Source organism: Trichosurus vulpecula, chromosome 2, assembly GCF_011100635.1.
Source record: "Trichosurus vulpecula isolate mTriVul1 chromosome 2, mTriVul1.pri, whole genome shotgun sequence".
In the NCBI taxonomy this organism is placed as follows: Eukaryota; Metazoa; Chordata; class Mammalia; order Diprotodontia; family Phalangeridae; genus Trichosurus; species Trichosurus vulpecula.
The window spans coordinates 126,868,554-126,893,913 of NC_050574.1; the positions used below are offsets into that span (position 1 = coordinate 126,868,554).

Genomic DNA, 25,360 nt, shown 5'->3' on the forward strand with positions numbered 1-25,360 from the left:
TGTGACCTTGGGCCCCAATTGCCCTGCCTTCCCCCCCTAAAAAAAAAAAAAGGGCTTATCCCTGATAAAATGGCACCAGGCTTATTAGGGCCAGTTCCACATAAAGGAAATCTGGCATCTCTCAGGAGCCTGAGGAGGGGGAAGAAAATAACTATAGCCTAACCCTATGGTAACCATTTAATGCTTGGAGCCCACCCTGCTTAAGGAAGACTGTCCCACTGTAATGAGACCTGCCTCCTATAAAACCCAATGGGGTCTAAAGCTGCTGAGCAGGGCTCTACCAACCAGACAACAGTGGACTAGCAGAACTGAGCTGGTCAAATATTCCTCACCTTCCTAAAACAAAGGTAAGACTGTTTGGAGGGGGAAAGCAAGATGATTTGGGCTAGGACTTTACACCCAGGATTGAATCCACTATCCCATGGCCATCCTCTGCTCTCCATTCTGATGAGCTAAGACTGTCCAACTGCTAAATTAATTATCTTACACTCTACTTGGAACACTCAATACTTTATGAAAGTGAACAATTAATTAACTATTTCAAAATTACATGCTTTATCTTTCTTCTTAAAGGAATGGGACTTGGTACCATGATGATAGGTTTTGTGAAAAATAGGAGAATACACAAAACTTGAAAAGAGTTTGGAGGGCAGGGAGAATGGGGAGGAGAGACTGACCTGACAGGTAACTACTATAAGGTAACCCCTGTAATACATGCCCTAGAATGGGCAACTTGGGGGAGGAAAGGAAGGCAGGGGACGAAAAAATCACATCCCTGAGAAGTCAACACTAGACTGGGAAAAGCTACAGACTCCAAAATAAGGGAATCAGGCAGGCATGAGGGATGACTGAAGCCCTATGTCTATATCCTGACTGAATTAAGTAAATCTATAGACTGATTTTAGAACCATTCTTCCCTCCCACTGCCAAGGAGATTTAGCGATCTCATTTTCTGGTTGTCTGTTTGTCCCCATCTGTATTTCTTGGGGCATAAGTCTTATGGGAAGACCATTGGCCTGGGTATTAAAAAAAAAAGGCTAGGTTCTAGTCCCTACAATACCAGTGATTTTTCAAGTCCTTAAGTCCTCCAAGTTCTTTCATAGTCCTTAAGTCCTCCATTGATAAAATGAGAAAAATAACTCCTGTCCACTTCTATACTGAGGCATGTTGTCAGGAAAAATGAAATTATAGAGAAGCTTATTGAATGAAATTATGGAGAAGCTTATTGAATTAAAAAGAAAAATGCTATGGTAATCCAAGGTATTACAGTGACCATCAAAACTCTCTTTTTTCCTTAAGACAAGGTCTCAAGGGTTACTCATGGCCCAATCCCACTCATGATGACATGGGAGCTTTGACCTATTCCACTTCTGACCTAGCCCAGTTGGCTCTGCCTTAGGCAATGTAGTGGGCCCCTGCTCCCCAGAGTCACTATAGCAAAGCTAAATTCAGTATGGACACCCGATCGGCATAGCCCACTACAGCTCAGAACTTCTGAGCTCAAGAGATCTGCCAGCTTCAGCCTCCCTGGTAACTGGGATTACAGGGGTGTGCCACTCCACCTGGCCAGTTACCATCAAATCTTAGTCATTCTTGCCAAGGAGGAGAACAGTGATAAGGATCATTCAAAACAGTGAATGACACCAAAAGCATTTCTCTTTGTCTCTGGGAGGTACTTTTTTGCTTACATCTAAACATGGCTATTCTGGATGTCTGGGAATTCACATGTTAACATGAATGATCAAAGTTGTGAGGACACAGCTTTAAAGGAGTGGGAAAGCCATGCAGTGTAGCCGTCTTGCCCTCTTACCAATCTCTCCGTGAAGACCATTCCATGGCAGAAATAGAAAGCATCATTTTGCAGACTGACATAAAACTTCAGCTTCAGGAAAGCTTCTCTCTGTCTAAGCTTCTCTGATGACCATTTCCTAGGGGCAAATGTTTTAGCTAAAATAGGACTCCTTTTCCAGTTTCTACTGGGCTTTCAACTGACATGGAGGAAGATCTAACAAGACGGACACCATCAACCAGAAATTTTGAAAGCCAAGATTGGCCAGAGGTAAAAACACAAGAAGAAAAATAAACCTGCAAACAATCAAGAGTTGACTATACTATGATTGTTATTGCTACTAACATTACCTTTAATTTCATAGTTCTGGAAGAAACATCCAAAAGTATATAAAGCCCCACCAGCTTCAGCCTTGCCCCCTTTAGATGCCAGCAAACTGTGACTCACCATGGGAGTTTTGGGAGGTTCCTTGTCCTTCTTGTCCTTCCTGTCCTTCTTCTTTCTCTTATCTTTCTTTTTGATGGCTCCAGGAGTTGACAGCTTTCCCCGTTCCTGGATCACCAGGTTCCGATAATGCTCATCACATGGGTGATCCCACATGGACTGTCCGTTGGCGAAATTGAAATAGTAAATATCACCTGTGATATCCTGGCTGGGGAGAAACAGAAATTGAGACCAATGCCTTCCCAGATCTGAAAACTACTTTTTAAAAAGCGGAATTACTGTGTTGTTAGAGATACTGTTCTGTCAGGGATGAGGAGTCAGTTTATTGGCCAGGAGGGCTGGGTTTCACTCCCTATTAAGCCAATGATTTTCAAGAGAAACGTGGTCCTTTGCTCCCCCATAGATGAGGACTTTTGTGATGAGAGAAGTATAAACAAAGGTTTTATTTCCAGAGATCAGGCTTTATTTAAAATGGTTTATTAATTTTCTAAAAGAAAGAATTCATAGTGAAGTTTTAATTGTGCATGTAAAATTAAGTTATTGACGATAACTTCAAGCCACACCAATGAAGTTCAGCATCCAGAATACTTTATAAGGCTGTACAAATACAGAGAAAAGTAGGAAAGGAGTTTCAACATGTGCAAGCCCAAGGTAATGCATTTAGGAGAAAAAAACACAAACTATCTTATAATATTAATATTAAAATTATGGAATCTGAGCTATCATTTACTACATATGAAAGGGCCCCAGGAGTCACTATAGATTATTCCTTATACATGGTAGTTCAATACATTACTATGGACAAAAAGAAAAAAATAACTTCTGGAATTCATCAGGAAGATTGTTAGAAGTGAAACTTTACCTTACTTTTATGCAAATCCATAATGAATCTATATTTATCATACTGTATACATTCCTAATCATTCTGCTTCATGAGAGATATAACAGAATTAGGAAAAAGTCTGGACAATCAGATAAGCAAGTTAATCTGGGGTGGCCATAGGACTGTAATTAATAATAATTAATAATAATAACACCACTTATCTAGTGCTTTAAGGTTTGCAAAATGCTTCATGAATATTAACTCATTTTATCTTCCCAACAATCCTGGGAGGTTGTTGCTATTACTGTCCCCATTTTACAGATGAAGAAATTGAGGCAGAGAGCGGCTATGTGACCCCAGGCCAATCACGTAACCTCTGCAGCCAGGTTTTCCTGACCCCCAGGTCCAACACTCTCTCATTGTGCACCTAGGTGCTGTATAAGAATAGGCTAAAAAAGTCAGGACTCCTATCTGGAAAAGCTAAGGCCTAAAGGAGATGAGTGACACCTATAAAATCATAAATAGTATAAATGCCATGAGACAGATAGCATGGGCTTGTTCACGAATTCCTGTAATGAAAGGACAAGGGAGAAACATTCCTACAGGGGAGTTTAATCACAAAATAAATAAATGCTACTTTATATACAAGTAAAAGGCATAGAATTCATCATCGAGGATGGGTATGACCAGAAGTGGCCTAGTCAACTGTTGAAAACAGATGGACGACCCAGGTGCTACAATAACACCTGGCTATTAAACGAATCAGGAAACTAGATGGTGCAGTGGACAGAGCACCAGCCCTGGAACCTGGAGGACCCTGAGTTCAAATCCAACCTCGGACACTACTAGTTGTGTGACCCTGGGCAAGTCATTTAATCCCATTTGCCTCAGTTTCCTCATCTGTAAAACGAGCTGGAAAAGGAAATGGCAAACCACACCAGTATCTTTGCCAAAAAAAAAAGGGAGGGGTCATGAAGAGTAGGGAATGACTGAAACAACTCAATAACACCATTAAATGAACCAGGGAAATATCTCCAACACATTATCTATAGAAAGACTAGAACAGAAAACACATGAGAAACAAAGAGAAGTTGTTCTTTGCACTGGTATAACAAGTGCCCAAGTAGAGCTCCATCCAAGTACTACTTGACATGGTGGCTAACAATTTTCACGCCTTACTGAAGGAAGGTTGAGCCCCTATGTGCCTCTTTGTCGGAAAAGCCAGAGAGGGAATGTTTAATCCTGCTGCTCAAGGTGAGGGCACATGTCCTCAAGAAAACCAAAAAGGCTACCCAGAAGATCAGGAAGGTTGAGTCTAGACAGGAGGCAGTATATTTAAAAAGTATGATCCCAGAATTGAAGAGAAGGAAGAGTGGGCTGGATTACATTTTACAAATTACACAGCACTTTTAGCAAGCCTGACATGTTCACGACACAAAAATCCATTTTTAGCACTGATACTCTTCCAGAGAATAGTACGTGGCTACAAATCATGAAACATCATGACCTCCAAGGAATCAAAATTCTGAGTGACCTAAAGAGATATGGTAAGTCTAAGGAAGGTACAGAATGTCACCAACAACAGGAACATAAGAAAAGACACAAAGGACAGCAGCTAGAAAATGCATTAGAAAAGGAAACAGTCTGGTTATGCAGGAATAACAGCGGATAACATAGGAAAAGCCTGATCATGGTACTGTTATGTCAAAAAGCCTGGAAATCTACTTCTGGTAGACCCTACACACAAGATCTATAGAAGGGAATGGACAAGAGTCACACAGAATGAGTAAGCGTGGATGGATTGACAGCCTTCTGTACCACTGGAAGTACTTCATCAATAAGACTGGAGTCCCTATGAAAACATACATAGCAAGTATACTAAGTATATGAATAACAAAGTGAGTATATTATTCATATACTTTGTATATATTATACTTGTACTATGTATACGAATATACTCATTGTATTATTCCAACGCATAGTACTGACAGGAAATACATACATACATATATATATATATATATATATATATATATATATATAATATATATATATATATATATATATATATATATATATATACATATATATATATATATATGTATATATACATATACATATATATATACATATATGTACGTATATATGTACATACATATTTTTTAAACTTTAAATTTACAAACCTTAAAGTGTTATATAAATATTATTACTACTTTACAACAACAACTACTACTGCTGCTGCTGCTGCTGCTACTACTACTACTACTACTACTACTACTACTACTACTACTACTACTACGGGAAAGTACAGGATACTTGGAATGATATATCTAATCTCTGAGATTCACATCAAGGATGGAATCTATATCCTTCCTTCCATAACATGTTTATTGGTGCTTAGCCAAAGACAAAATCATGGACTAGTTGAACCACAAATCTGACCTGGGATGGTCACAACTCAGCCTCTGCAGGGCAATATGCCAGGGACACATTGTATCAACCTTGAGGGCAACACAAGCACATACCCAGAACCAGTAACGATGCCTAGCAGGCCCATATAGAATGTGACATTTATATATTTTCCTCACTCACTAAGTGCTCAAGAAAAGATAGCCACTTAATGCAGGTGTTGTGCCTCCACATCCTATGAACCCCAAAGAATGCCTACTTACCATGGTTTCCACTCCATAGGGAGTGGAGCCACAATGCCTTCTCGGGCCAGCCACATTAATTCTGGTTCACTGTTGGGATCAATTCCAATTTCCCTGGCAAATTCAAAAATTTCTGCAGGAAGAGAACAATGGAAAAGGCAATAAACATCATTACCACAAGATGTGCTATTCTCCCATTCCAAGAACGTAGGTTTCCCAACACGAACAAGAGCGTGTCTGTCTCTCAGTCTGAGTGGGTCCATCTTCTGGACTTCAAAAGTGCTCAACAGATTTTGAGGACCTTTATTCCAAGTGCCTCATTTTACAGATGAGGAACCTGAGACCCAGAGGAGGTAAGTGGCCTGGAGTAACATAGGCATATTAAACTACTGGAAAACTTCTTTCCCTAAAGTCTTGAAGGAAGAGGAGATTGTACTCAGCTATGAGGACTAGGTTAAGGGTAATTTTGCTTGGGGGCAGATAAAGGGATGAGAGATCTCTGGTGAACCTAGTCATAAAGGGAGGGCCATTAGGGACAATGAAAGTGTAAAGCTGAGGGCAGAAATCTCAGGTGAAGAAATGATAAAGATGGCAAGTCTTTGGGGAAATTGGGACACTGCTGACCGGATGGCATCAGAGATTAAGATCTGAAGACCTGGGTTCAAGTTGTACCTCTTACATCTCCAAGCTATTTGACTATGAAGAGGTCACTCCAAGTCTCTGAGTTAAGACTTATCTACTAAGTGCTTTACACGTTACAGTGGAAAGAGTTTTCACATCAATAGAACCACGTCGTTGGCTTTGAGAAGTTTAAAATAAAAGTTGTTCAGTTTTTTACAGAAATTTTTTAGGTGATTTTAAATCAAGCCAAAAAAAAAAAAACCTCACCAATACTAATGGCCTTAAGGTAATATTTTGGAAGAGAACAGCGGAAACTCTGCTGGCCAATGAAACGAATGGATTTGTATAAAATGTCCCCTAAAAAAGCATGAACAAAGCATCTGGATATTTTCCAAGACAGTGTCCAGTACAATGAGGAAGGGTAGTGATGGAACATGGCAAGAGAAAGAAAAATGGGTGTAGAGCAAGAATTCCTGGGTTCAATGCCACACTTATTGTCTGGGCGATTACGAACAAACTTATTTTCTTAATTTAAAAATAGAAAAAAAATTAATTTTTACACTACCTACCCCAAATGGGGGTTGTAAGGAAAGGTTTTATATACCTTAAAGTGTTATAGAGGTAGCCAGGTGATCCTGTAGACAGAAGGCCAGACATGGAGTCAGGAAGACCTGAATTCAAATCCTGCCTCAGAGACTTACTAGCCCCTGGGCAATTCAATTAACTTGTCTTAGCCTCAGATCCCTCATCTGTAAAATGGGATAATAGTAGCACCTACTTCACAGGGCTGTTGTGGGGATCAAAGGAGGTAACATGCAAAGTGCTTTACAAACCTTAAAGCTCATTATGTATGTGTATGTATGTGTACATATATATACATATATACACATGTAGATGTTAGCTATTTATTTTTATTATATGCATTATTATTATTAGCACCTTGAAGCAGAAACCTTTACTATTTCCCTCTATATTTGGGAATTCTTGCTTTCCCCTTGCCTCAGGCGGTCCATTCCACCCCACAATTCCCTCCCTCTACCCAGACTTCCTCTTGTAACTCATTACCTTGTTCACTGGGGATGTAGGTTTCATCATAGTCTTCCTCCAGTACCAGCTGGTCCCCTATGCGGATAGGTCGCCCCGCCATGTTTTATCTGGGCCCCCAGACCTAGACCCAAGAGATAGATCCCAGAGGAACAATCAGTGGCCAGGAAACAAGGGTCATGTTTGGGATGGTTCATGCAGTACATACGGAAAGTCAAGCAGCCCCCAATCCAAGCTTCTCCAAAAACCAGAGTTCCTCAAGAAGGTAATAAAAAACTCAAATCCGAGGCCCACCAGGCACCAAGCACTCTTGAGGGGATACTGAAGTAGGCCTGAATTACCTCTTGTTTATGGAGGAAACCAGGTGATCGGTCAGTCCAAAAGCATTTATTAAGCACCAACTATGTGCCAGGCATTGTGTTAAGTGCTACGGAACAAAAAAGAGGTAAAAGACAGTCCCTGCCCTCAAGGAGTTCACAATCTAAGGGGGGGAGGGGGGACAAGCAAACAAATATGTACGAAGGAGCTATATATAGGAAAAATAGAAAATAATTAAAAGAGGGAAGGCTTTAGATTTAACAGGAGTTGGGAAATACTTCCTGCAGAAAATGGGATTTCAGTTGGAAGCAGGAGATGGAAATGAGGAAAGAGAGCATTCCAGGCATGGAGGACAGACAGAGAAAACACCCAGAGCCAAGAGAGAGAGAGTCTTATTCATGGAACAGCCAAGAGGCCAGTATCACTGAACTGAAAAGTACCTGTTGGGGAGAAAGTATAAAAATACTGAAGAGGTAGGAGGGGCCTAGGTTACGAAGGGCTCTGAATGACAAATACAGCATTCTGTAGTTGCTCCTGGAGACAATCAGAAGCCACTGGACTTTACTGGGTGGGGGGTAACACGATTAGGTTTGTGTTTCAGGAAAATCACTTTAGTGGCTGAATGGAGAACGGATTGGAGAGGGGAGACGGTTAAGGCAAGCAGACCCACCAGCAGCCTTGTGCAATAATCAAGGCATGATGTGATGAGGGTCTGCACCAGAGTGGTGTCAGAGGAGAGAAGGGGGGTATATATGGGAGATGTTGTAAAGGTGAAGTCCACAGGCCTTGGCAACAACTTGGATGTGGGGAGTAAGAGATAGTGAGGAGCTGAGGATCACATCTGGATTTCAAGCCTGAGGGCTCCACTCACCCTTTCTTTCAAAGCCTTACTAAACAAGTCTGAATACCAAAAAGACAGCTGGGAGCTTGGTCCTTGTGGGGGCCTAATATCCCAGTCTATAACACTATAACAACAACGCCCTCTCCTCATTGGTCAAATACCCTCTACTGCTCATATAATCCTGCACTTATACAGTCCTCAGACACCCATTTATATACAGATAAAAACTCACAAGTTCTTAAATAAGAGTGGGAGGCCCAGCCCAGGAAAAGCCCTACTTGTCTCTTAAGAACCATTGATAGGTCATGCCTTATCCAGGAGTCAACTAAAACAGAACAAACCGGGAGATTGCACCTGTATGGATACTGATCTTTTTAGGATAGCAAACTATACATACTATGCTGATGCCAGGGGAACAGGCAGGCCAAAAATGACCAACACCTGGATCTAAATGCCAATGGATGGTACAGAAAGCAAGACTTAGAGGGATACCCTGCAATCTCAGGACCTGGACTCTTTCATCTTCCCTTTTCCTCAGAAGCTATCTGGTGACAGAACGGAAAACAGTACACAGAACTGCTTATTCTCAAGAGCAATAAATGCAAAGTTGTCTGTTTCCAAAGAAGCCAGAGTTGTCAAGGATTATTCTCTCTATTACACAGTTGGCTAAACTGAGATAGGGATTTGCTCCAGGGAGGAGGGAAGTGCTGGCATTTTGAAATCGGGTAACATGCCAATATAATGCTCAGACCTCCATAACCAAAAAGCAATCTAAGGAAGTGCCAGGAACCATCCAAAGAAATTGGATACCTAGACCACCAAAACTCATAAGTGCCCCCGGTTTCTGACAAGAGAACAATTAGACTATTGTATGATGGCCTGTGGGATCTCAGCACTTGTACTTGAGGAGAAGAATAGGAAAGGAAGGTACAAGAGGAGCAAAAAAGGGAAGTGAGAGAAGAAGCAGCAGTGGCCAAGACACTCTATGTACTGAGCATCATGAGAATTTTTGTATACCAGTGAATATAAGAAAATTATCTATGTGTCTCCATCTTACATCTCCTGTCCTTGCCTGCCCTTTAAGCTTAAGACCTAGTTATTTTCAAGTTGTTTAAGAAATCAGGTAAAACCTAAGTAATAAAAATCCCTGGATAATCAAAAAAACTTAATTTTAGCAAATAACTTCCATTTCCTTCAGAAGCAAATCTTTTGACAGAACCACTGTCAAAGAATAACATAAATGAGTTCATTTTCCCCTTTCCTTCCTCACCTTATCAAACCCTCAGGAAAAGATATAATAAAAGTCAAAAAGCAGTAAGATGAATAAGAAATGACAAGTCCAAGAAATCAACCCCAAAATAAAGAGTGGGTTTTAGTAAGGGATATAGGTGATGGGAGAAATCAGATTACCAAGAATTGCTTCATCCTAACTTCAACCAGCTACTCAACTGTAAACCCCAGGAACTAGCAAAGACATGGTTATTCCAGTATATAATCTCACTCAAAACTTAGCCCTTCTGATAATAAAAAATTAAAAAGTTTTTGCACAAACAAAACCAATGCAACCAAAATTATAAGGAAAACAGAAAACTAGGGGGAAATTTGCAACAAATATCTTTGATAAAGGCCTCGTTTCTCAAATATATAGAGAACCCAGTCAAATTTACAAAAATGCAAAAAAACAAAAAAAATTTTAAAAAATTTAAAAAAAATTTACAAAAATGCAAGTCATTCCCCCAGTTGATAAATGTTCAAAGGATATGAACAGGCAGTTTTCAAAGAAATCAAAGCTATCTATAGTCATGAAAAAATGCTCTTAATCACTACTGATCAGAGAAATGCACATTAAAACAACTCTGAGGTACCACCTCACACCTATGAGAGGGACTAATATAACAAAAAAGGAAAATGTTGGATATTGGAGGGGATTGGGAAAACTGGGACACTACTGCACTGTTGGTGGAGTTGTGAACTGATCCAACCATTCTGGAGAGCAATTTGGAACTATGCCCAAAGGGCTATAAAACTGTGCACAACCTTTGATCCAACAATACCACTGCTAGGTCTATATCCCAAAGACATCCAAAAAAGGGGGAAAGGACCTATTTATATAAAAATATTTATAGCAGCTCTTTTTCTGGTGCTAAGAACTAGAAATCAAAGGGACGCCCATGAATTGGGGAATGACTAAACAAGCTGTGGTATGTGATTATAATGGAATATTTTGTGCTACAAGAAATGACAAGCAGGATGATTTCAGAAAAACCTGGAAAGACTGACATGAACTGATACACAGTGAAGTGAACAGAACCAGGAGAACATTGTATGTAGTAACAACACTGTTCAATGAAGAACTGTGAATGACTTAGCTATTCTCAGCAAAACAACAATCCAAAACAATCCCAAAGGACTAATGATGAGGCATATTCTCTGCCTCCAGAGAAGAACTGATATTGACTGAATACAGACTGAGGCATGCTATTTTTCACTTTCTTTTTTGTCTTTTATTCAAATCTTCTCGTACAAAATGACTGATACAGAAATTTTTTACATAATTGCACATGTATAAGCCACAACTGACTGCTTACAATCTCAGGGAGAGGGGAGGGGAGGGACGGAGGAAGGGACAGAATTTGGAACTCAAAACTTTAAATAAAAATGTTAAAAAAAATTGGAAAAAAAAAAACAACTTAACCCCTCCATCAAGCTTGCCTAATTTAAACATTGATTTATCATCCCTTCAAGCCCTTGATCCTCATTCCAAGTGTTCATGTATGTCATACATACACGTATATGTATTCTTCTCAAGGTCATGTTCCTTCATTTCTATCTCCCTGTTGCACCTAATCCAGAGTTCTACAAAGAGTAGGTGTTGAGTTAAGGTTCCTAACCCCGTAAATAGAATTTTATAGTCTTAAAAGTCTTAAAAGGATCATGTTTAGAACTGGAAGCTCTCTAGTCCCACAGAGTCATTTTACAGATGAGTCAAATGAGGACCAGAGATGCCCAAGGTCACACAGGACCTGAACCCAGGTCCTGACTCCAGACCCAGTGTACAGGGTCATGACACCATGCCCCCAATCAACTCTCTCAATGTAGTGATCCCATCCATAGCAACCTTAAAAGGTGGACATCTTGCCCCAACCTGAATACTTCCAGTGTTGGAGTGCTCTCTACATCAGACAATCCATCTTATTGTTAGGCTATCATCTTTAGGAAGTTCTTCCTTGTACTAAGTCAAAATCTGCCACCTTATAAAATCCACTCATTGATCCTAGCTTTACCTGAATCTAGAGAAACATTACAAATGCCATTTCAGTCAGTCAATAAACATTTATTAGGTTCCTACTATGTGCCAGGCACTGTGTTAAATGCTGGGGATAAAAACATAATCAAAAACAAAGAGGGTCCCTGCCTTCCTGGAACTTACAATCTAAGGATGGAAGACAAAACACAAGAGGAATTTCTCTTCCTACATAAAGGAGTCCTTCTACTATTTGAAGACCTTCTCCCTGCTAAAGAGCTCCAAACAACTGTTCCTTCTGTGACTTGGTTTTCATAACCCACCCCTGGACTCACTGAAAACATGGACAAACTCTGTCCATATATCCACTGAGGTTTGTAAGACTGCACACCAACAACACAGTCACACAACTAGGAATGTTTGCATAGGTATCCACTACAAACACTATTCAGGTCCCCAGGCCTTTTCAAACTCACATCCTTGGCTACACTTTCATGGAATAAGAATCTAGAAATGAGTGGTCCCTGCACACTGGCCTTCTCCATAGGCAAAAACATCTGCCTCAGCACACACAGAAGACCCTCCTTGCACACTCTCCCTTGTACAGACACAACTGCTCACATATACCGATGACCTCCCCCTTGCACATTCACCCTCCCGCAGACACACCTGTCCGACTACACCGAAGAGCCCTTGCACACTCACACACGGAAGCAGACTACTCAAGGATATCTGCCCAAGGATATCCCTTTGCACACTCGTCCTTGAGCATGCAGACACACTTGCCCATCTACACCAACGATCCCCGATCCCTTCCCTTTGCACACTTGCCTTCGCACACATGCAGACACACCTGCCCACATACACAGACCACCCCCGTCCCTTGCAACACTCGCCACTGGGCAGGCACGCAGGCACACCTGCTCACATACAGCGACGACCCCCTTCCCTTGCACACTTGCTCTCCCACGGATGCTCTGGCCGAGCTCCCGCGCTCTCCAGCTCGCGCGCGCACAACCGGCTCCCAGACACACGCACTCTTGTACAATCAACATCCTCGCCTCGGAAGGTCACCAAACCTCACCCTCGAAGACGATCTCACCTGGCCCTGGGCGCTCCCCTTGCCCCGGGAGGCTCCGGCCTCCGGCCTCCGGTTCCGCGCAGTTTCCCCTGCACCACCCCGGCTCCCCGCTTCCAGGGACGCCGGGGTGTTGCCCTGCAGCGGCCAACAACTACTTCCGGGATGGGGACGAGCCTAGCAACGGAAAATCCCGCCCCTAGCCCCAGCCGATAGGTCTTCTGGAGCATCCGGTAGCATGGGATTGGCTGAAAGCCTTATCAGCTTATATGCGGACCTTGCGCATCGCCCGTTGCATGACGGAAATTGTAGTTCAGGATGATCGACGGGCGTTAGTTTGGAGTTCGTAGTGGAAAGTCTGAGCTTCGGGACATAAACCGAGGATGAAAAAAAGAAACCTACTGTATTTCTACTATCCATTAATTAATCAGTAGCTTGATTAACTAATTATTGCCTTCAGGTGGATACATCTCCAAAAGTCATGAAACTTTTAATATTCATAGGACGATGGGATTTAGAGCAGGGAGTTTAAAGATCATCGGGTCCACCTCCCACATTTTACAGGAGAGGAAATTAAGATCAGAGATTAAATCTCTTAGCCAAAATCACACCTACTGAGTAGCTCAGCAGTCAAAACATTTATTATGCAACTACTCTGTACGGAAAAAGAAGAGTTTAAAAGAGACAGAGGTCTCTTAGAATTTCCAGCCCAGGAGAGGGATACGACACGAACACAGATAAATATAATGGACTCTGTATTTAACTACTAGGAATATATTGGAAGGAAGTAACATATAAGTAAAAGAAAACTATTTGCGCAAAGATGTCTATAACAGTGCTTTGTATAAATATAGAATGGACCTCACTCCTGTCTTCTCCCTCTTATCACTTCTAGTTCTGAAAAATAACATTCAAATTCACAATGCCCTTTCTAGAAAGAATCAGTTGTTTCATGATTGTATTTTCTATCCTCATGACTTTCTGGCTAAAACACCCCCTTCCTGGCCACCATTTCACTATATGTATTGTCTTCCTCTATTAGACAGCAAGCTCCTTGACAGTAGACGCTATCTTGCTTTTTTCAATTTGTATCCCCAGTACCTGAACATTGTAAGCACCTAGTAAATACTTTTTTCATTCACTCATTCTATGTAATAAGGAAAAACTGGAAAAATTATATATAAAGTTCAACCATTCCCTCCTTGGACATGTGGACTGTTACCAGTCTTTCCTCATTACACATGGCACAACTATCAAAATAGTTATACAAACGGTTCTTTTTTTTTGAAATGTAATGGTCATTATTTGACTTGAGAGAGTTATTCACTCTAGCTATCGAATATCAAGAGACAGACTCAAAATAGCATTGACACCGTGAACTTATTTTGTAACTTCCTCATCTGTGATGTCTTTGCTCCATGGCAACCCTGTGAAAGAGAGAAGGGCAGGGAACTTTTTCTCCATTTTGTAGATGGGGAAGTTGATATGCTACAAAGTTAAGGAGCCTGCCCTTGATCACACAACACATCAATAGTGAAAATTGAAGAAGTATCCAGGTCTCTATCTCCTCTCTCACCAAGCTTCCAAGCTTGTGTCAGTCAGTCATTCAGTCAATAAACATCTATTAAGCACCTACTACATGTGCTAAGCACTAGGGATAGCAAGAAAGGTAAAAGAATCCCTGCTCTTGAGGAGCTCACAGTTTAATGGGGAGACAACATGCAAACAACTATGTACAAACAAGCTATATACACTATAAATTGAAGTGATGTACACAAGGAAGACACTAGAAATAAGGGGATCGGGAAAGGTTTCTTTTCAAAAGTGGGAGAAATTTAGAGCAGATAGGGAAAGGAAACCAAAGGACCTAATTATTAAGACCTTGACCTAGTTTCTTCAAATGTAAAATGGGAATGATTACCAATCAATAAGTATTTATTAAGCACCTACTATGTGCCAGGCACTGTGCTAGGTGCTAAAGATACAAAGTACAAAGAATGAAAACAGCTTAAATATAAGATGAATAAATACAGATGCATACAAAATAGTTAAATACAAGGTGGTTTGGGAGGGAGGGCATTAGCAGTTGAGGAAATTAGGAAGGGTTTCATACAGAAAGTGGTGCTTCAGCTGCATCTTGAAAAGAGAGACTCTTTGAGGCGTCACAAGATTGTTATTAAGAAATCGCTTTTAAAACTTAAACATACTATATAAATGTGGCTTATCATCACATGCCTGAAAAGTAATCAGCTAACTCCCCAGCCGAAGATCTCCAGTCAACAAGTCAGCAAGCACTTAGTAGGCACCTACTGTGCGCCAGGTACTGTGTTAAATGCTGAGAATACAAAGAAAGGCAAAAGATGGTCCCGTTAAGGATCTCATGGTCTAATGGAGGAGATAATATGAAAGTAACTTCTTACAAGCAAGATATATTGGAAATAATCTATAGAAGGAAAGCACTGGCGTGAAGGGGGATCGAGCCAGTGAGGAGAAACCTACTCTATTCTGAAGCAACCCATTATACTTTCCTATAGCTCTAATCGTTAAGAAATTTTTCCTACACCAAACTTATATTTGCTCCTGATTTTGCCCTCTGGGGCCAAACAGAACAAATCTGAGCCCTCTTCCTTGGCCTGTGAAGTGCTTGATGACAATTGCCGTGGTCCCCCTTCCCTATGGATGCAGAGTAGTAATGTTATCAAAATTTATCTAACTTGCAATCTTAGAAAGTTACCTGAAATACTAAGAGATTGAATGACTTGTCCAGGGTCACACACCTAGCACGTACTATGGACAGGACTTGAAATGAGGGCTTCCTGTCTCCACAGCCCACCTACCCACTATTCCACGCTGCCTCTCAAAGGTACCTTGTGCCATGCAAATGTCCTTACTGATATCATTGCTATCATTGCTATGACTACTCAAGTCCCCTCTTAACCATCTGGAGCCCTTCTTTCCAGTTCAGAGATAATTTTCATTGATAGGGAAAACAAGAAGTATCTCCAAATACTTCTTCCTTTTTCTATATCCAATCCATCTGCACAATGATCTCATCCCTTCTTTGATCTTCCTCCTGCTTCCAAACCAAGCCTTAAAAAAGTCGTTGTCCATTGTTCTTTCAGCAGCTTCAACTTACAGTGAGCTTTAGCGTTCCTGACATTATTCTTACAAGGCTCCTGCCACACTCGTTCATCTTCTGTCATCTACCCTTACTTCCATCTTCTGTTCTCCTTTAAAAGTCTGAGCTGGTTGTTAAATTCCCTGGGCATTCATATCAGTCTCTCCAGTCAGCTCTCCTACTTTTTTCTTTTGATTGGGATAACAACCATATAGCTGATTGTTTTTTTATATATATATATATATTTTTAGAATTTCATTCTTGAGAACTTCAAACCTCTCCTGGCTTGATTTCTTGTCCTTCCTCTGGACTATCTGAAACACACTCTCCCAAAATCCAGGATGCAAATCAGACTGTGCCTGGCTTCCTCCTCTTCTAACACAAACTCTAGGATGGAGTAGAATAAGTGGTTACTTTCCCCTGAAGTTTCTACCATTCCACTTTAGCAACTACTACCTTGGAGTAGAGTGGTGTAATGTTAATGTTGGGGTGTAAGATCTTCCGGCCCATTAATAGGCCTCATGTGGAACCCATTAAGGGAAGCTTGCTTATAGGAAGGCTTGCATACCTTTTGTTAGTAAGCTAATTAGGCAATGAGGTTGTGATGCCTTCTGTCTCTGAGCCTATTAGCTGAAAGTATATATATATATTGAGAGGTGAGCTTTTGCTTTGGGGGTGCCCTTATAAGAAAGATGTTGTGATTCCCTGGCGGAGACTCTGAGTGGCCGTATGTTCAGAGCTCCCCAACTTCTCAAAGGTAAAGGCTCTCTTGATTCAGTGATGGATGTAAAGCTTTGATTCAGGCAGTAGAGCCCTGTCTGTTGCTCTTTATTTCTCTTTTCTGTATTTCCTGTTTTGTATTTTATGTGATTAAAAAAGAAAGATTGTTGACCCCTGAAACAGCTGTCTTTCCTTAGTAAAGCAGATAAAAGAACCCGCACTAGCAGCCATCCTGGGTGTGCCAGTACGGCTGCTGTTACAAGTAGACAGAGAACTAGCCTTGGAGCCAGGAAGACTTCCTTTCAGAATTCACCTCTGAAACACACTGACTGAGTGTCCCTGAACAGGTTCCTTAACTTCTCTGTTCTGGCTGGTCTCTAAGATCCAAAATTGCAGAAAACGTGCTAACCTGCATTGGTAAGAATTTTCTCCTGACTGTTGCTTGGATCAGCCAAATCACAGGGACTCTCGGTATCCCTATCTCACTATCACAGGTACTATCACAATCCCAGTTTACAGTGGAAAAAAATGTTGGATTTGATATCAAAAGATTGAGGTTCAGATCTTATCTCTACCACTTTCTACCTCTGTGATTTTGAGCAAATTGCTTAATCTCCCTGGACCTCTGAAAAAGAAGATGAATGGATGAAGTGACTTCTATGGTCCATTCCATGAGAAAGCTGGATGGCACAGTGGGACCCTGGGCAAGTCAGTCTGCCTCAGTTTCTTCAACTGCAAAATGAAGATCATAATAGGACCTACCTCACAGGATTGTTGTGAGAGATAATATTTGTAAAGCATTTAGAACTCTCAATCTGCAATCTTTCGAGGCCAGAATACCACTTCCCCTGGTTTTCCCCTTAACATTTTAAAGAAAGAACTTACCCTCCAGGCAAGTCATAAGTTTATCAGCAGCTCTGCTTTTAGCTTAGCAGGACTTCCCGGAGCTCTCAAAGAGCTGAAATCACCCTTCGATGACTAATTTATCTTGCAAATCTTGATTCAAATGCAGGGGGCTTTCCTCTATACCTTGCTAACCGGCTTCAAAATTAAATAGTGACTATTGAAGAACACCCAAGTGGTGGATTACCTATAGCATTCCCCACAATTTTAAAGACAGCAGAAAAGCCCTAACTAGCTTCCTCCTGACTTCTCATATTCTAGTTGAATCTTCTCTTTAATTTAAGTTTATTCTTTATGATTTTTATTATCATCATTAACCGTCTTTTTATAGTTAGTAATAACTCACATTCACACAACTCTGTAAGCTGAATTATTGTTAATAAGGTTAATAATAATAATCATAGTCATATAAACAAGAAAGGCGGTAACACTTTCAGCTATCTGTGGAGTATCCAAGAAGAAATTTTGATACGGTGGGCATGCAAGGGAAAAGTTACAAAGCAAGAAAGTCTGAGACACCCCAAACTTCCCCTTTTTGTCCTGGGCCAGCTGTTCTCGCCATTAACACCAACGAGCAGAGAGCTTTTGCTTGGTACCGTTTTTCTCCTCTTTGCTGACCCCTCCCTGCCTTCCAAGGCCAAAATAAACTTTTGCCTCCCAGCCTCCCGAAAGAGTTGGTTTCTTCTCAGCAGAGGGCATCCAAGACTGCCTAACTTGCCCCGGAAGCTGGGCTGGCTGTCAGGGGAAGACTACACTTCCCAGGAATCCCCGGGAAAAGCAAAAACCCTTTGGCTTTGACAGCAGCCGCCACAAGTCTTTCCGCCTTCCCAGCCTGGATGGGAGCTGGGGGATTATGGGGGCCTGACCAGAAAATGAAGGTTGTAGGAGCCTAGAGCCCCAAGCAGCCCCTGCCACCTCCCCTACCACCTGCTCATGCTGACGTCTACCGAGAAGACAAGAAAGAAACCTATCTGCTCAACATGCCCAGCACTCTTACCCCCCAGGGGCCCTGAGCTTCCCCCTTCCAGATGCCTGATGGGGCTGCATGCCTGTCTAGATGTGGCGCTGGGCACTCTCTCTCGCACTCAGGAAATTTCTTTCTCTGTCCTATGCCCGAAGCCTGAAGCATGAGGGCAGCTGAGTGATCCTGCTGGGTGTGGGATCCTAATGCCTCTGGGCTACCTTTCCTAAGAAGCCTGCCCATCACCACCACCCAAAGAGTTGGGGAGGGGGGAGGGGGGAGGGGGGTGGAGAAAAGGGGAGGAGAGGGATCTAGAGAGGGACTGAGGGGGTTGGAGGCATCATGGCTCAAGTCCTGCCCTGGCTCTTGCTATGGATGGGCTCAGGGGTGCTGTGCACCCAGCCAGGAATCCGGCTCCCCCTGAAGAGTGGCCTTCCCTTGGGTCTCCGGCTGCCTCGGGAGGCCATCGAGGAACTAGATGAGCCCAACCACAGAAGCAGTTTCGTAGAGATGGTGGACAACCTGAGGGGCAAGTCTGGTCAAGGCTACTACGTGGAAATGACAGTGGGCAGTCCTCCACAGACGGTAAGAAGCATCCCTCTGTCCCAACCTTCCCCTCCTTGCCTCGTCCTCCAGGGTACTGCTCCCCCATCCCAGCCCCAACTTTCCAGATGTTGGTGAGGGCTATTTGAGAGGGCTGAAGAACTAGTCGGCTAACTGGAGGCAGTAACTTTAGGGAGATGTGGTGGAAGGCTAGGAAATTAATAGCCTAACCTTCCTTCCTCCGAGACACACACCATTCATTTTTTTGGGGAGGGTGCAATCTGTATCCACCACTTCCCACCTTTTCTATGATAAGAAGAGGTGCAGACTAATCTCGCACTTTGTTTTCTTTTTAAATTTTTAAAACAAAATGCTACCAGCCTCAGGTTATACTTTCTCTGTTCTAGTGTCCTATCCACTGCCACTCCCCTGCTCCCCCAACCCTAGGCTAGGTGGTTCACTGGTGATTCCGGGTAAAGGACATTTGGTATCTTTGTCTGGTTTCTGAACAGGTGTTAGCCCTCCCTCCTTCCTTTCTCAGATTGGCTCAAGCTTGGGTGCCCCTCTGTCTCACACATCTCTTCTCCCTTCATCTCAACCACTTGACTCATGGGATTCCTGAGGGGATCCTAAGATGAGAGACTTAAAGCTGGAGGGAGGCAAATGAAACCTGGGGCTCTGACCATTAGTCCTCACATCCCAGGAGCCATGGGAACTGGAGAACAAAATGGATCCTTCTTTTTCTGTCTTTCCCTCCTTTGCTTCCTCCCAACATCAGAACTACAATAAGACCCAGGCTTGGGAGATCCCGGCTGGCCTCTGCCAAGCGCTGGAGGTTCCAGCCTGGAGTTTCCCATCCTATGACTATTCCCTCTGTAGTCTCTCCCTCCCCCTTACCCTGAGCTCCATGACCAGCCCCACCCCCATCCCCACATCCTCCAGAGAATAGGCCAGAGGATAACAGAGCCCTCAGACTAGGGAAAGGACAAACTATGGGAAAGGAGCCAGCATCCCTATAGGTGGGCAGGGCCTCTCCCTGTGAGAAGGAGACCCCTGGAGGGCAGGTAGAGAAGTGTGTGCATGGGGAGGAATGAGGTGGGAGGTAAGGGGAGAAACAGTAATGCAGGATTTCACTGATCCTGCTGGATGGTCAGGGTAATTCAAGGTGGGTGCTGAAGATAAAATCTGCTGCATCCTTGTAGGCAAAGGCTGGACAACCACTTGTTGGGTATATAATCATGGGGATCCCTTTCATGTATCAGTTGGCCTGGGTGGACTGAGAAAGACCTCACTCTTCCAACTCTCAAATTTTGTGATTCTGCAAGTGATAAAGTTTGAACATATATGTGTACCTGTGCATGGGGCAGGCACTATGACCCAGTCTGCCTGCCTGTGTGGGTGTACCTGTACACATGTGTCTGCATGGCTATGTGTGCTTACATATGTCTGTGATTGTGTGCATATCTATACATACTTCCACGTACAGGCCGTGGGAAATCTCTGGCTATTTCTGTTTGTACCAGTGTTTTTTCCATGGAGGGTCTTGCGTGTATGTATGTATACCATTGTGTGTATATTTGATGGTGTGTTTGTAAGGGGTGGGGGGTATTTGCATGAATGTGTGTGTATGTGTGTGTTTGTATGGGGAGTTGGGGGAGAAGAGGTGGTGTCTTCTGAACTGTCCAGAACTTCTCTAACAGCATTCAAAGAGAAACTTAAGCTTCTCTTTGACCTGCCCAGGGTCAAATTAAGCCTAGTCTCCTAAAACTGATTCTTGCCTTCGTGCTGTGTCACTTTCTTGTTCTTTTCTACTTCCTATGAGCACTGATACTTCCTCTGGAAAAATCTCTTATCCGAGGAAAAGTAGTATTCTCGTCCTGCCAATTACTCCAAGGAGTCAGTCAGCAAACATTTAGGAAGTACCTATATGTGCCACAAGCACTGTGCAAAGAGCTTACACTCTAATGAGGGAAACTATCCATAAAAGAAAGTTAAAAAGATGGGGGGAAGGTACAGAGTTAGGGGTGGGGAGGGGGAGCTGATAGAGAAGTCCAAAGGAGGGCCGACAGATGTAAAATGAAAAGATGGTTGGCCTCAGGCGTGTTAACCTCCTTAAATGGGGAGGTTTTGGGAGGAACTCTCCACTCTGCCATCCATTCAGAGGGTTCCCAAGGGCAAAGGGTGTGAGTACCAAGGCTGATGTGGTATTGCAAGATGGTGAGGTTCCTGGGGACATGTGGGAGAAGTCCAAAGAAGTATAGCCAGGCGGGAAATGAGAAGATGAAAGTGAACTCAAAGGTCACTGTCCTGCTTTAAGACCCCAGGTGACAGAGAGACACAAAGTAACACTGGCACTGTAGCTTCACCTTGCAAATATATTAAGATCTATGATCTCCTTGGTACTTTTAGTAACTGAGAGGAAGGAAACTTTCCCTCCATTTTACAGATGGAGAAACTGAGCTCCTACTCTGTAACACATAACACATAAGTAGTTGAAATCAAAAGAGAATCCCAGTTTCTGTCTCTTTTCACATCAAGTTAAGTGCTCCGACACATTGTACTTCCAGGGGTCAAGGGATGCCAAAGCCCTATATATATGGCTCTGGTAGGTCTCCAAGATAAGAACCAAGCCTGTTACCCACAATGGGCAATGCCACTTTATAGCAATGGGTTTGAGAGATCAGAGGGAGAGGGGGCATTGTCAGAGCAAATAAGAGGATGATGATGAAGGAGCCTAGAGAATGAAGCCTAATTACCAGAGCTTTGTCCTAGGATTCAGAAGATCCTAGTCCTCCCTTAGGCAAATCACTCCATCCTCTGATTCTCAATTGTCCCATCTCTGAAACTGGAATTATAATTTGTGGCTTCCCTTATTGGGTCATTTTGAGTATAAAACTATAAAAATAGATGTGAGAACCCTTTGAAAAAGTAAAGGTGATAGGTACATAAACCAACAGTAGATATTTGAGTGGTTACCACGTATAAAGTTCTAGATTAGCCACTACAAGTACCTAATAGAGAGTTTCAAAGAAATCAAAACATGGCCCTTGCCCTCATGGAGCTTATAATCTATTTGGAAAATAAGATACTCTTAAACATGAAACCATAAGGATAGTGAGTGGCATTTCTAATTCATGATACAGGAGTTCAGAGGAGGGAATTGTTACTGTGGGCAGGGGGTAGTCAAAGAAGGCTTCACAGCTGAGGGGATTTGTCTTGTGAAGTTTGGATTCAGTCAAAGGGTTGCACTTGAGGACCTAGAGGGCCACATGTAGCCTTGAGGCCTCAGGTTCTCAACCCCTGCAGTACTGCTATCTTGGTTCTGGTGACTTTACATCAGTTCATATAGTCTTTTCATGCTTCACTGTTTTCTTCATAGGTATTATTTCTTTTTTTTAGGGAGGAAGGTAGGGCAATTGGGGTTAAGTGACTTGCCCAAGGTCACACAGCTAGTATATGTGTCTGGATTTGAACTCAGGTCCTCCTGACTCCAGGGCCGGTGCTCTACTCACTGTGCCACCTAGCTGCCCCAGGTATTATTTCTTAATGTGCAGTAATATTCCATTCTATTCATATTTCATAATTTGCTTAGCCATTCACTAATCAATGGGTATCTACTTTGTTTCTGGTTCTTTGCTACTATAGAAAGTGCTACTTTGAACATTTTGGTGTATATTCGAACTTTTCTTTCTATTTTTTACCTCCCTGGAATATATGCCTAGCAGTGTGTTCATTAGGTCAAATGATACGGACATTTCAATCTTTTTATTTTATTTTTTAGAATCCATATACTTTGGACATGTCACTCTTCAGGAGACTTGTCAAAGGAAGAATGGATAGGATTTGGACATGAGGAAATAGGAGAGGAAAGAATGAAAAAGACTGGCGTCTAGGATACTAATTCCTTCGGCAGAAATAAGGAAGTCAGCGGGGGGAGATGATTCTTTGGTGCAGTAAAAGATGATGGGTTCAGTTTTAGGTATAAAGTAATGGTGGATGTGTTAGTAGCTGGAGATATGGGACTGGTTCAGGAGAAAGTATTAACTGGTTTTAGTTTAGATGAATCTGACTTTAATTCATTACACAACTGTCACTCCCATAAGGTTAGAGACCTGCTGGTGACAAAGATCTAGAATTTCTACCTTCTGAATTAACCAAAGCAGATGGTTCCCTATCTGATCTAGATGTCACACAACTAATGTCAGAGAGCATGATTAAATCATCAACTGGAAGGTCTCTGAGAAGGTCAGAAAGGCATTTGGAAAACAACGCCCAGAAAGATCAAGTGACTTGCCCGAAGTCATAAAGGAGGTTAGTGGAAGGGCAGGCAGTACACTATAGTTAAAAGATCGCTGGATCTGGAATCAGCAGACCTGGATTTAAGCCTGACATCTGCTATAAACTCTGTGGCCAGTCACCCTATCTCTAGACCTCAGTTTCCTCAGTTGTAAAATGAGGTTAGGCCAGATCAACCAAGCAAAATGCATTTATTACGTGCTTTCTCTATGCCAGGCACTGTTTCTAGACCTATAGGTAGGAAGACAAGAACAAAGTGATCCTTGCCCTTGGGGAATTTATATTCTAATGGGGGAGAGAATAAGTACACATACAGGCATATATACGGATACCTATAAAGTAAATTCAAAATAATCTTAGGAGGGAATGTACTAGGAGTACGAGGGGACCAGGAAAAGTCTTCCACAGAAGGTGGTCAGTGAGCCGAGTCTCTAAGGAAAGTAAGAGTTTCAAAAGGCAGAAAGGGGGAAAGATAATGTGATCTCAGACACTTACTAGCTAGATGATCCTGGGTAAGTCACTTAACCATGTCTGCCTCAGTTTCTTCATCTGTAAAATGAACTGGAGAAGGAAAGGGCAAACCACTCAGAACCTTTGCCAAGAAAACCCCAAAAGGGCTCATGAAGATTTGGACATGACTGAAATGACTGAGTAACAACAAAAGTAATCGGGAGCTAAGGGAATTTATTAAGTAGGGGGGATGACAAGGTCATCCTATTCTTTAGGACATTAATTTAGCAGTTGTGTAGAGCAGAGGTGTCAAGTACACAGTGGCCACTCAAGAGTCACACTCCTCAGTGTGACCAAACCAAATTAAAATGTAATTGGGAACTATTGAACAAAATGAATAAAAATACAATAAGACATAGATAATATTACATTTTAAGACTAAGTCAGTATGCAGCCAGCCCATAGGGGTCATTATGTACAACATAGTGGCCCGTGTTTCTCATTTAGTTTGATGCCACTGGTGGAGAGGATGCATTAGAAAGGGAAGGGCCTTGAGGGAAACACATTAAGAGGCTATTGAATAGTCTAGGTAAGAGGGAGTGAGGGCCTGAACCAGGTTGGTAGCCTCATGAGCAGAGAAAAGGGGATGTATCTGAGAGATGTTGTAGATATTTGGGGTGAGAGCATGAGGAGCAGAAAATGACATTGGAAATCCAGGTTGAAAACCTGGATGACTAGAAGGATGGTGGCACCCTTGACAAAAATAAGGAAATTTGGAAAAGAGGTGAATTTGGGAAAAGATGAGTTCAGTATTGGACTTGTGTTTAAAGTCCTGTGAAACATCTATTTCAAAGTATCTTCTACAGTCCTTCCAATTCTAAATCCTATAATCCCATGATTTGAACCTAGGACTCCAGAATCTTAATCAGTGGTTAGTATACCTGAAGTGGTCTCACTGACATCTTAATTTGCTTTACTCAGATGAGATCTGCCTCAGCTGTACTTCCAAAGTCATCATGTTGTCGCTGTTCAGTTGTATCCACCTCTTTGTGATCCTATATAGAGTTTTCTTGACAAAGATACTGGAGTGATTTGTCATTTCCTTCTCCAGTGAGTTAAGTCAAACACAAGTTAAGTGACTTGCCCAGGGTCACACAGCTAGTGAGTGTCTGAGGCCAGATTTGAGCTCAGGTCTTCCTGACTCCAGACACAGTGCTCTATCCACTGAGCTACCTAGCAGTCTCCAGAGTCATCATAGCCGGAGTTTAATGTGGAGGCATTTCAGCTAGAAGACAAGATAAAGAAAGTTTGTTATTTCTTCTAGGGCTCAGGGTCAGGAAATAAAGAGGTCATAGAAAGACAAGAAATGACCAGGTTTCACTGGTTAAAAGCTAGAATTCAGAAAAGCAAAGCAGAAACTTAAAATTAGAAACTAAGGAACGTGAAATGGGTACCACTTCCACCCACCAATATCAGGGCAGCTGTCTCTGCTGGGAAGGCTTCTCCAGGCAGTGAT

At 42.3% G+C, this 25,360-nt stretch overlaps 2 protein-coding genes across 3 annotated transcripts in view; one reads left to right on the forward strand and one right to left on the reverse strand.

Annotated features, from left to right (window-relative positions):
* CEP164 (centrosomal protein 164) overlaps positions 1-12,927 on the reverse strand; it is a 77,857-nt gene extending 64,930 nt beyond the window's left edge. For both annotated transcript variants that reach the window (XM_036746934.1, XM_036746933.1), the window contains exons 1-4: positions 12,878-12,927; positions 7,394-7,496; positions 5,729-5,840; positions 2,237-2,441 (exon numbers count right to left, since the gene is read on the reverse strand). In XM_036746934.1, coding sequence (XP_036602829.1) covers positions 2,237-2,441; positions 5,729-5,840; positions 7,394-7,475 — 399 coding nt within the window. In that variant the 5' untranslated portion in view covers positions 7,476-7,496; positions 12,878-12,927. The remainder of the gene's footprint in view (positions 1-2,236; positions 2,442-5,728; positions 5,841-7,393; positions 7,497-12,877) is intronic.
* A 5,473-nt stretch (positions 12,928-18,400) lies between these two features.
* Positions 18,401-25,360, forward strand: part of BACE1 (beta-secretase 1) — a 31,554-nt gene continuing 24,594 nt past the window's right edge. The window contains exon 1 of the mRNA XM_036746004.1: positions 18,401-19,140. Coding sequence (XP_036601899.1) covers positions 18,898-19,140 — 243 coding nt within the window. The 5' untranslated portion in view covers positions 18,401-18,897. The remainder of the gene's footprint in view (positions 19,141-25,360) is intronic.